The 12,491-nt window shown below is 41.1% G+C and overlaps 2 protein-coding genes across 3 annotated transcripts in view; one reads left to right on the top strand and one right to left on the bottom strand.

Moving 5' to 3' along the window:
• Positions 1-6,405, bottom strand: part of LOC149079602 (uncharacterized) — a 29,540-nt gene extending 23,135 nt beyond the window's left edge. The window contains exons 1-3 of the mRNA XM_089240211.1: positions 6,324-6,405; positions 4,797-4,925; positions 3,144-3,217 (exon numbers count right to left, since the gene is read on the bottom strand). The gene's annotated coding sequence lies outside the window, so the exon portion shown is untranslated. The remainder of the gene's footprint in view (positions 1-3,143; positions 3,218-4,796; positions 4,926-6,323) is intronic.
• A 1,993-nt stretch (positions 6,406-8,398) lies between these two features.
• Positions 8,399-12,491, top strand: part of LOC149079601 (uncharacterized) — a 51,113-nt gene continuing 47,020 nt past the window's right edge. The window contains exon 1 of one of the 2 annotated variants that reach the window (XM_089240207.1): positions 8,399-8,755. In XM_089240207.1, coding sequence (XP_089096333.1) covers positions 8,651-8,755 — 105 coding nt within the window. In that variant the 5' untranslated portion in view covers positions 8,399-8,650. The remainder of the gene's footprint in view (positions 8,756-12,491) is intronic. The other variant, XM_089240208.1, reaches the window with a different exon arrangement.

The following is a 12,491-nucleotide window of genomic DNA, read 5'->3' as shown; positions in this document are numbered from 1 at the left end:
AGGAATTTGAAATTTTCATGGGAAAATGTAACCGTTTTTAACATTGGCTGCTTTCATTTTTCTAGAAGCTGAGATTTTTGTGGGTTTTTTTCTTTGCATCATCTACCAGTTTGTTTTGTTTTGTTGTTTTTTTTTTGCTAAGACTGTTTCTTCATTGTACTTTGTTCCCCACAGTTCTGTTGTTCCTGTTCATCTTCGCAAATGTTTTTATACAAGATTGCACTCTGACGTTTTGAACTAAAGCTGTCCTAAAGCCCTTAGCAGGCATAGAGGACGTTAATCTATCTGTATCTGTAACGTGCGAGTTGGCTTAAACACAACACAATATTTCACATAACAGTCCGTACTATATTTAATGTACAGGGCGCATAGGTAACGGGGCATATGGCATTTTACTGGCGAACCATTGGTCCTAGAGGCATACTTCCAGTTGGAAAAAGTACCTGAATAATGTGTAGTACTCAGATATTTGATTCATGTTGCTAGGGGTTACATAGTTATTAAAATAAAAATATTAACTTTTTATGTGGACACCCTGTGCCCCAAAACCCAATTGGAAAGTTGTTTCCCGGTCTCCAACAAAAAAAATCATCGTTTCTAACTGCAATATTCACTGAGATATTCGAAGAAGGTTGGAGAAAAAACATCATTAAATGCGAGGAAACCATTTTACCCGCATTTAATGCTGTTTTTTTCCCCCAAATTTCGTCAATTTTTCGAATTTGCATATCTCGGTGAATATTGCACTTAGAAACGTGAAATTATTTTAGTTGTCATCGGAAAAGACAGAGAAACAACTTCTTAATTGGGTTCTTTGGCACACGGGGATGGTATAAAAAGTTAGATTTTTATAAATATATTCCCCATCAGACCACTCAGGTTTAGAGGCGTCGCGAGTTCGATACCCGGTTTGTCCTTGTCAGAAAAACTTCCTGACACAGAGGTACAACAAAAAATGGCGACTTGACCGCAAGGGAAAATTATTACCGCAATGAGTCCCCCATCGAGGGGTTAGCGCACCAACCTCTCGATGAGTATAAGAAACAAGTCTGCCGTTCGGAATCGGCAATAAATTGTAGGTCCCGGGGTCTAATTAGCCCTCGCGTTCAGAAAATGACCGTGGTGCGACAAAAATGATCAATGATCAGACCACTCAGTGCCGGTCGAAGATAGCTTCGTGCTAAGCTACATGGCTATCCGTCTGTAACTGCATGAAAACGATGGGTTTTTTTAAAAGCTTTCATTTTTCACCCATCTACTTCTTGGATTACATTTACTACCAGCACTCAAAAGAATGTCAATGAATGGTCAACAAATCTTTGTCTGCTTTCTTCATGGCAGCCCTCTTTGAATGAAAAGTCTTGGAGCGCACACAACTTTCTGTTTTTACAGTTACTCCATTTTCCTTTAAACCTCTTCTATAGTTTTTGTCAGGGTCCACTGTCATCCCCAAACCCACCGAGATTACATGCAACGCTTTTTTTTTATTTCCTTCCTCATTTTAATGTTACTTGAATGGGGAAAAATTGCGAAAAATATATTCTATGCATTTTTCGTTTGAAATTAAATTTTTTTTAGTCAGAGTGACTAAAAAAATTTAATTCCACAAACTTCTTCGTGGCCTCCGTATCCGTAGCCGTGGCTCCCCTTTCGCCAGATTTTCATCCGTGGCCCCCTGAGGTCATATAGCCCCCGGTTGAGAACCACTGCCCTAATCCATGGTCGGCAAACCACGGCTCGCGAGCCACATGCAGCTCCTTGGCCCCAAGAGTGTGGCTCTTCCACAAAATACCACGTGCGGGCGCACAAAAACTCCAGATTTTTGAAAAATCATGTTTAGACCAGGGCAGTCTTAAGAGCATGATGGGGCTCCAGGCCGAATGAGGCCCTACCTGACAAATTTTCGAAAATTTCAACCGGTTCTAATTTCTCTGAGGCCCCTCTTTCCTTGAGGGCCCCCGGGTCGTACCCGGGTGGGCCCCATGCGTTTAAACGGCATTGGTTTAGACACGCATTTTGGCCATTTCTTTCTTGCTCCTTTCCCCTCCCTAGTGAGTCATCTTTTTCGCGGGCTTTTGCCGAAAGCCTGACACTGGTGTCATGTGACACTTCCGCGACCAATCAGGTGGGTCGAAACTAGGAAGTTCGGGAAAAAGTTGTCGAAAACGAGGCTTTTTTTCTCAAGGTACTGGGGGCCAGATAGACGCAAAAGACGAGTCTCCTCTCGGAACATGAGGGGGGGGGGGCATGCAATATTTTCCATACCAAATTAACGTCAACCTCTACCCTGCCAGATTACAGAAGACGACTCTCCTGGGCCACCACCTCTCATGTTGACTCTCCCGTGGCCACCTCTCTCCATCCGCATCGAACATCGGTCATATACAAGACGAGTGTGGATGGGAGAGTCTGAAGCGGTCGCCCGAATCAGAGAGGCAGAGCTGATGACGAAATTTTGCTGACAAGTGGGAGAGGGAGTCAGCGTTTTGCTTACTTTTGCTGACAAGTGGGGGGGGGGGGGTCAAAAAAATTTCCTTACGTAATACTTGAACGGCCCCTTAATGATTAAAAGCACAAAACTTTATTGATATATTTTTACTCGGCAATTTTTGTTGTAGCAAACTGCAGTTTGTGTGTATTCAAGGAAGGGTGCCCCAAGTTTCTAACGTTATTCTCGAGGGTACCGCGAATTCCAAAAGGTTGGGAAACACTGCAATATAGTTTTTTTTTTTTTTTTGCCAAATTTTGGGTAAAAAATAATTACCGCATCGTGAGTGCGTTTGATGGGTTGCCATAACTAACGTGGGCATAATCATCACGGAAACATATGCCAACTTGACGATGATCTCGAATCATGTCTTTTAGTTATCGGACTTTGGCCAGGAATCACCGGCCAGTTACCGGGTCAATATTTATCGAAATTGGCCAGTTCGCGAAGCGCCCGGCTCCGCCGCGAATTGGCCAATTTCTGGCTTTGGCAGTAACATATACACACGGTATATACGGTATCTCAACGTCCCGTATTTGTTTCAAAGAAATACGGTCACCACTTTCCGAATTCACGTTGTTTTTCCTCACTAAACACAGTATATCTAATTTAATGAAATAAAAATGGAACATCAGTGAGTGTCATGTGCACTTACTTTATTTCGGTTGCCCTGTGGTACCAACGAGTCCATGCACTGAAGTCTTGGCTCCTTATATTCCGATGGGGTAGCTGGAGAATAACAATAATATAATTTTTACAAATTTGCAGACAAGAAAGTCGCATCAATTGAAATATTTTGGCGTGAAGCATGGTAATATGAGATCTGTTTAATTATCGAAAGTAAGTACATGTATTTAAACGTGTTTTTCGAGCACTGTCAATGTCCATTTGCGACAGAAGAGCACCCGTCCGGCAACTCTGACGTATGCTTACCCTCAAATCTTCGTAATGTTAATCTTTGAGTAATTGCTTAATTGAGGTGTTGATTAGCAACGTGACAGCATTAAATCGGGAATAATCACCGAGTGCTCTTGGGTGCCACATTGACCAGCAGGCAGGGCCGTCTCAACGTATGGGGCCCACCCGCTCACGGCCCGGGGAGAGTGCCTTGAGTGCAGAGGAGGAATGAGAAAATAAGATTTTTAAAATTTTCGAGAGTAAGCATGTTGATTGGAAGGTAAGCATTTGTAGCCAGGTACGGGGGGGGGGGGGGGCTCAGAAAAAAAATCGAAACCCGGGGACACATGATGCTCTTAAGACGGCCCTGCCAACAGGTTGCTAATCAGCGGATTGGCATACGGGCGAGAGCGCGAGAGTCTTAACCCACGGGTACGAATGCTAAACCACGTCAAGGCTGCAGCTACCTACGACCAGTGTTTGGTTTAATTTACCCACAGGTTGGAATGTCACAGCGTAGAAGTGGGTGTGCAGAAGCGCATTTACATTTATGGTTTTGCCACCTGTGGGTTTCATGAATTTTGACGCCCCTCTCTCATTCCAGTCTGATTTTCTTGACCACTCATACCTCGAATTCCCCCCCCCCCTTCTCACAAACACGCTTCACCATTCCCCCACCACCCGTGTTACTACGTGTGTATTGAGCTCCAGGAAGAAAGCGTAAGCTTTAGGGTTGAGATTTTAGTCGAGCCCCCTGGTTACTGTTCCGGGCTCTCGCATGGCTCTCACAAGAGTGTGGCTGACAGGACACCATATTTTTTTTCATGGTCTAAATTCATAATAGAAAAGTCTGGCTTGGGGACCCGTCAAGGATCCCAGCATAGGGGCACTGCTCTAGAATGTGGAAGCCATGGTCACTCACATTCTTGCTCACACAATAGGTCACTCTTTTGTTACTTCACTAACCTGGCCCCTCGGTCTCCAGGTGTCACTCTTTTGGTTATTCACTGACCTGGTCCCTTGCACCCCCACGTCACTCTTGCACACGCTGCAGGTCACTCACCGACGTGGCTCCTCGGTCTCTTGGTTAGTCTTTCATTCTTACATGCTCACACACGCTCTAGGTAGCTCTTTTGGTCATTCACATGCTTCCAAACTCTCTAGGTCACCCATTTCGTCACTCACTGACCTGGTCCGTCGCTTTCTAATCAGAGATGGATTTAAAGTTTTATTGTGCGACAAATTTTGGCGCTCTTCTCCCATCCTACTGATTTTCTTGACCACTCATTCTTCAAATTTGCTGCCCCACTAAGCCCCTTCCTGTACATACGCCACTGCGGCTGCGTAATATTGATAGGTGTTTGCGAAGATGACAGTGCAGGATACATAACAGAAATGTATAGCTACGTACTGCACAGGCAATGGATGAAGTTCAGTTCACTTCGATACCGTCCGTAGGTAGTCCCGAGCTTCATGGCCGACGCCAGAACCGTAAGAAAAAGAAGAATCCTCTTCTTCATTTCTTCCAGATCAATCGAAGCTATTGAAATGAAGCAATACAGCAACCATACATTATAATGCATGAAGAATGAAAAAAAAATTAATCTAATAATGCAAGTACAGTTCTTAACCTTTGGAACCCCACGGCCTGGTTGATTTCTTCTTTTATTTGAAGGCCCGGTAATATTCGTGATGCTAGGGTTTTGTTCTTCCAGAGCTATTTTTTTCACTTTTCCCATATTGTACTGGAATACAGCATCTGCCCTGCTTGGAGGCAACTTCAGTTCACGCATTCTGGGAATTTCAGTGGTGATAGATCAAAGGGTGGGAAAAATGCTTAGACATGATAACTACACCCGTATGCCTACACATAGCCTCCATATTATGGAGCCGGGGCCCTAGACTGAAATTTATCTCCCGCCTGCCCCCCTTCCCCAAGGCCCATCTTTCCAGTGGATACCACTCATTTCAATATGGTGACCCGCGAGAGGCAGCCATCGTACATATCAGATCCATAGACTGAAAGGTTTGAACACTCCTAGTACAAAGAACTCATTCGCAGTGCCGCCTTAACACATGGGGCCCACCAGGACACAGCCTGGTTGGCCTCATGAAAATTGGATGTAATTAAAAATTTCGAGAGTAAGTATGCGAAATTGGTAGGCAGACATTTCTAGCCAGATACGTGGGGGACCTCACAAAAATCGCTCCGCCCCGCGGGCCATGATGTTTTTAAGACGGCCCTGCTTATTCGTTCATTATTGAATAGGCATTTAGTCAGAGCTGTCTCAAGAGCATCGTAAGTCCCGGACCAAGTGTTTTTTCTGAGACCCTACCTAGCAAATTCTCGAAAATTTCAACCAGGTCTCATTTTTGTGAGGTCCTTTTTTTCCCCTTGAGGCCCACGGGCCGTGCCTGGGTGAGCAGGGAGGGGGGGGCACTGCATTTAGGCTCTGCATTACCATGAAATCAGTGCCATCTTAACGTATGGATCCACCTTCCACTGCCCGGGTCCTAGTGTGCCAAGGGGGGGGGGGCTTCTTGATTATTAGATCTGGCAGGGCCGTAGTGTGACTTTTCGGGGCCCTGGGACAGACTTTTACTGGAGGGCCTTTCTTGAAAAGGTTATTATTATGCAAAATAAGTGTAAATTTTTCTGGGCCCTCTATTCAGCTCGGAGTCCTGTGGGCAGTGCCCCGGTCACCCAGCTTAGTTACAGCCCTCTGGTTATAATTTTCAAAAGTATGTAAATTGTAGGCAGGTATTTTTAGCTATGTAGGCCTCAGAAAAACGAGGTGATAAAAGGAACATTTAATTGCTTGCTAGGCATTACGTTGGAAGCATTGAAAATTTTGAATAATTATGTACAATTATTCATCAAAGCACAGTGCACAATTTTTTTTTTCCTACTTCAATACAACTCATAAATGAAATTTACCTTCGATATTGATTCCTCTTTGTACTAGCAGTAAACCTATCTTCGGAGTGGTGGTTTTACGCTAAAAAAAAGACATAATTTTCGAATCAATAGATAAACATACGCTAAGTTACGTGATAATGTCTTTTCAAATAGCGTCCACAGCAGTGATTATGGTCGTGCGATAGACCAACCGTTCTTGAGCTTTTTTATCCACTACCCAAAATCAACAACATGATCATTTTCGCAACCAATTGGTCAATTTTTAATTCAAAAATGTCAAATATTCCTGATTAACAAAATTTACAGTTTGCGAAATTAGTGAAATCAGTCCTTGGCAGGCCAATAGGGGCTGAGCCCTCCTTGACCCCAAATTGCACAAGGTACCCAAAACGATTGAAAGTTTTCAGTAATTCTGAAATTATTTCTCTCTTTCATAAATTCTGAAATTATTTCTCTCTTTCATAAATTCTGAAATTATTTCTCTCTTTCATAAATTCTGAAATTATTTCTCTCTTTCATAAATTCTGAAATTATTTCTCTCTTTCATAAATTCTGAAATTATTTCTCTCTTTCATAAATTCTGAAATTATTTCTCTCTTTCATAAATTCTGAAATTATTTCTCTCTTTCATAAATTCTGAAATTATTTCTCTCTTTCATAAATTGTGAAATTATTTCTTCCATGAATTCTGAAATTATTTCTTTCATTAATTTTCAATTATTTTCAATTGATTCTAAAATAATGTAATTTTTATTACCTAAAAGTTCTCATAAATTCTGAATTTTCATTTATTCTGAATGTTCATTATTTCTGAAGTTCTGGAACTGGTAAGTTTTTACCAGTTCTTCAACTATTTTTCTCATTAATTTTCAATCAATTGTCAATAATTCTTCTCAATTGCCTATTTTTTTCATTGATTTCAAATTCTCACAAATTTTCAATTTCCAAGATTTATTTTCAGTTTTTCATGTTTTTTGTGAAAACATTTGACGCCGAAAAGTACTTTACATAAAATCACGGTTCAAGAGAGGCCCCAAAAATATCTGGAACCTCGCCCACGTCACCGAAATCGCCAACACGCCCGAAACCACTGGCGCAACAAATAGGTTGTAAAATAAATATGTCGCCCCCTCCCCCCCTCCCCCCCCCACTCTCAGAAGCCTCTATAAACCAGTTCTGGGTCACAACCCGTAGTTTACAGTGGTTCCACATTTCGAGGAGCGAATGTGAGCCGATCTTCCCGTTAAAAACTCTCTCTACAGATAACAACAAGCTACCTACAGTGGTACAAATATTCAATCATCACACTCCCCTCATAGTTTGATAAATCCTTAAATCGATGGCAAATGGCAGCAATCTAACAAGCATTACACAGAAACAAACTTCACGTTAAGTTCTTAACACACGCACATTTTCCAGCATAGGCTAGATCGACCACCTGCTAGAATCTCCTGATTAAGACAGAGCGGCGGGCCATGATCTGGTTAGGAGGTCGCGACTCATAGGTTAAAAACTCTTACGTTAACGTTGTTGTAGCCTGGAGTAAAACTAAGCTGCATTAATACAATGTGATTAACACATAAAGCCTTTAACTGCTCGAGTCTGAGTTCGAACCTCGGCTAAAGCATTTTTGTTTCCTTTTCTAAATCCCAATCTGATCACGAAAGATGACTGTTGTTAAACAGTCACAAAAGATACAAACAAAAATTGAGACACAAATTTACTTTTATAAAGATAAAATTTCACTTTTTGATAGTATGATATATATATTTATTAATTATTTCATGATGAAAAAGAACAAATCTATAGAAAAAATGCATTTCATGTGAATTGTGGTTTTCTTATTTTTTCATTTCCGGGCATGGAAATGACTAACCAGACGGAGTGACCTTCTCCTTATAAATCTCTCCCTCGAACAGAACGGTATTATAGCAATACGTTCCTTCAAACGCACGTCTGCTCCACAGCGGAAATTCCACCAATCGCAGTGAGAATTACTTTAACCAAGTGACACTTACAACAATGATTTCTGCACCGATTGGCTACTGCCCGTGAATCCCGCTCCAGGCGCGCGTTGTTATGAACAGATCCGTAAGTGGTGTTTGCGGAGTATGGATGATGGGTGTGCATGTGTATCCGGTGATGTAACTTACTTGAAATTATTTAATTACTTGCCACGATAAAAAGCGGGCACGTCTTTTTTTCTTTGATGGCTTTAGTTCACGCTTGTGGGACGTCTAGTAATCGTTCGTGAGACGGAAAAAATGGGTGACGTCGCGGGAATCGGAACGTCTTTGAGCATCGGACACTGTAAATAAAGAAGTGTCTAGTAGACGACTAGTAAGATGAAAACTCCACTACGAACTGTTCTGAAGAATTTTCTGGATCACGTCGATGATCTTGAAGCTCGACGTAAGCTCTGCGACGATCAGTACGAGGTGGAATTTCAAGTAAGCCCCCCAACTTAGATATTCCAGTGATTTAGTTTATAGATCTTAATGATTGTGATGCCATCTATATATCTATCAGTCAGTTGACAGACCGACTGTTATACACATTTTTGAGCGAGACCCCTATATTGGATTTTCTAGTGTCAGGCAAAAGCGTATTTACAGGAGGAGGAGGAGGGGGGGGGGCCTAAGCGGGCTATAATTCCCAGTTCAGCAAAATTCGTATATTCCACAGGCGGTCAAACCATACATCAGCCTCGGCGTGGAGAGCGAGGGACTACGTCAGTGAGTGACCCCGAGAGGGACGGACCAGGTCAGTGATGACTAATAGGGTATGCCTATAGACCAAAGGAGTGAGTGATCAAGAGTGGTTTACAAACACACGAGTGATCTACAGAGCAAAGGGGGGGGGGAACCCTGTTAGTTGAATGACCAAAAGAGTGACCTACAGAGCAAGTAGCTATGTTGGTGAATGACTAGAAGAGGGACCCAGAGACTGCAAGTGTGTGAGTGATCTAAAGAGTAAGGGACCAGGTCAGTAAAATACCAAAAGAGCACGTTGAAGCATATGTGATCAAAAATATGTGCAAGCATGTGAGTGACTAAATGAGTGAATAAGAGACAAAGGCATATTGGGGGGGGGGGGTGGCTTTTTAGCATAGAGAAATAAATGGTTTAGAAAATTAAACTAGAATTGGGGAAGGGTGGCAAAGTTTGTGTAACCCACACAAACCAGCCCAGGTGGCAAAACCGCAAATATCTGCCTCAGGTGTGAGGAAAAACTTTGTCCTCTGCTGGGAACCAGCGAGACTAGACTCAAAGATGAAGAAGCCCCTGGATAGAGCAGGAATCGGGAGGTCCTTGTGATAAGGGGTCAAAGATGTTTAGTTAGAAAGTTTGGGGAATTTTTTTTGTTATGATTGAAATTGTATGCCCATACTGAGTTGGCCTCTGACCTTGATGCACAAATGGAGAGTTCACTTTCCAAGGAGGGGAAACTCGCTAAAATAGCGCAAAAGATGCCAACGGAAAATACCAACCCGTTCCTTTTCCCTGCGACCTTTTTACAGAAGATAAATGGAAACGCCATCGTGATATTTCATGATGTAGCCAGAGGTCAACTCATTGTGGGTGTACAATATTTATGCATTCTTGAGAAAGTGGGCAATGTTTGCACAGAACCATGGCGCCCCCCCCCCCCCCACCTTGGGCAAAGTGATGTTCTGCAGCCAGGGTTGGCAAAAGCTTAGGTTTTTTTTTTTTTAAATTTCAGGGTTTTTTCAGGTTTATGATAATGGAGCATCAGGAAAACAAGTTTTATAATTTAAATGGCTTTAAGTACCTACATAGATTTATTAATGCATTTCCCATTAGTTAGATTATGACAATTCAGTAATACCATTAGGAAAGCAAAATGCCTGTGAGTAAGTGCAGTTTCAAGAGGTAACTTGCCCCCAGCCCAGTTATGGGCCTGAGGTCACCCAAATTTACATTTTTTTACAGGCCTCTATCTTGGATATTTTCTGTGGTAAAATGCAGTAAATCTATCCTGCATCCCTCAGGGTGAGAGGCCTCTGTCATGAAAACCATGCAAATATTGTCGGTACTTTGTTCATGCTTTTGCACTCTATTTACTTTTAATTGGAATGTAGGTCAATTATGACTTGACTGGAAGATCGGTCGAGCTCTGTCAATCCGAACTTTTTGGGCATAGAAAGTGTTTAGATCTGTGAAAATTCAGAAAAAAACAAATTTTGAAAAAATGTTAATGAACGTACATGTTTATCCATCATATTTTCCCCCAAAGCAGAATTTCTTGCATTGTTCTGCATCAAGCCATCAGCTGACAGAAAATGTTCTGCGATAAAAATTTCCATGATATATTTTCTACACATGAGTTCTTTCCTTGAACCAAAGCTGATCTTTTTCCTGGCCACATTTTGTTGGCAACAACGACGAGTAATTAACATATTTTCAAAGAAAAATGCACAAATATACACGCAGGCCAATGGGAAATGGAAACCCTAGGCATTGAATACAAAATCGTTCATTGCAAATTTGTTGCATGCTGTTTAGTTGATAAAAATCTAACCATTAGCATAATGAAAAATCTCCAGAAGGATGTGACTGGGTCACCAAGAGAATGCGACCAGGGAAAGCCAATAAGGCGAAATCCCTACATGTTGGACAAGAGTAATAGACCTCATAATATGTGTAGTTTTTGCAGAGTTTTCTATCTTATTAGTTACCCTGTGGAAGTTATCTTCTACAGAGTGTTTGTTCAACTTCAAACGTATCAATGCAGATTGAAAACATTTTTTTTTTGCCACAGCCTTCATTGTTACTCTGTTGTTACTTGTGGCACATTTTAGGAACTCGAGAAACATTACCTGTCAAAATACATTTGCGCACTTCCTTTTCTTTTTCTCCAGATGAAAAATTAACTTATGAGCTAACTGACTTCTCTAGTTCCGATTGCAGCAATGGAGGACACTGGAAGATATGACAAAAAAAAAACCCCTTGTAATTTGCATTATAAGAACCCCATGGTAACCAGTCAAAAAGCTGTTTTGATAGTCTGTGAATTTTGGCTTTAATTATAGAGCCTGAGCAAATTATCCCTGCTGAAATCAGGCGAGTTAAAGGGGAATTCGAGGGTTGTGGCGTTTCTTTTATAGAAGTGTGGCAAGAATGAGAAAACTTTTGAGGTAATGAAAAGTCTTTAAAAGTATGTATCTCTTAATATGTATTTTGTCATCTGATACAAATCGCTTTGTGTCTAAAGTTATCAAATGGTTACTAAGTGTAATTTCATTTGTTTTATAAAAAGGGTGATTTAGTTATTATTAAGGCTTGGATTTTTATGGCCTAAAGGTGAAGGGTTGTTGCTGACCGGTTGAAAAACATGAATTTCCTGTTTTTTTTTTTTAACTTATCGGCAACAATGTTTCATCTTTAGGTCATAAAAATCCCAGCTTTAGTTATTATTATTACTCAAGTGATTTTGATCCGAGAGATATTAGGTAATCAGTTTTTACATAAAGATAATAAAGCACAACTTGAAAAATCCCAAGCAACAAGTTGCCATGGTGACTAAAAAATCTGCGTAAGTGCCTAAAGTTTCCCATGTGTAGTATGACTAAATCTGAGTATGAGGACAACACAAAAATGTTTAGAACTTATGTGAGTGTTCCTGCCAACATGGGAAAAGGGCACCAAGACTGAAAAACAAAATTTATTTTGGCTTTTTTACCTGGAAAAATTCTTTAAAAAAATGTCCTTGTCTCCTAAGATATTTGGCTACTGCCTAGCTTTTTTTTTATTTGTCAAGCCCTGAGTAAAGTATGGTCCGGATAGGAGATGAAGTATAAAAACATTATCCCAATTCAAATCTACTCAAATATCACAAGTATTTAGAAGACACCAACGAATAAGGCAAATACACAAAAAATAATAAAAGTCCTAATGCATTTCAACACCAATGGGTGCCGTCTTCAGAGGAGAAGATCTTCCTCTGAAGACGGCACCCATTGGTGTTGAAATGCATTAGGACTTTTATTATTTTTTGTGTATTTGCCTTATTCGTTGGTGTCTTCTAAATATTCTTGGGCAAAGTGGATCAACTCTTCTATATCACAAGTAGTTTCATGCCACAAGATTTTCGAAATTGTCAGTACTGATGAAACCTATCGGGCTTTTTCATCCATCATCGGTATCACATCTATTTAGGATTTAG

This window comes from Pholcus phalangioides, unplaced genomic scaffold, assembly GCF_987345545.1.
Source record: "Pholcus phalangioides strain wild (caught in Gottingen) unplaced genomic scaffold, Ppha-v1.0 ptg000012l_1, whole genome shotgun sequence".
Lineage (NCBI taxonomy): Eukaryota > Metazoa > Arthropoda > Arachnida > Araneae > Pholcidae > Pholcus > Pholcus phalangioides.
Note: the sequence above shows the minus strand (reverse complement) of the source record. Positions and strands in the feature narration are given on the sequence as shown.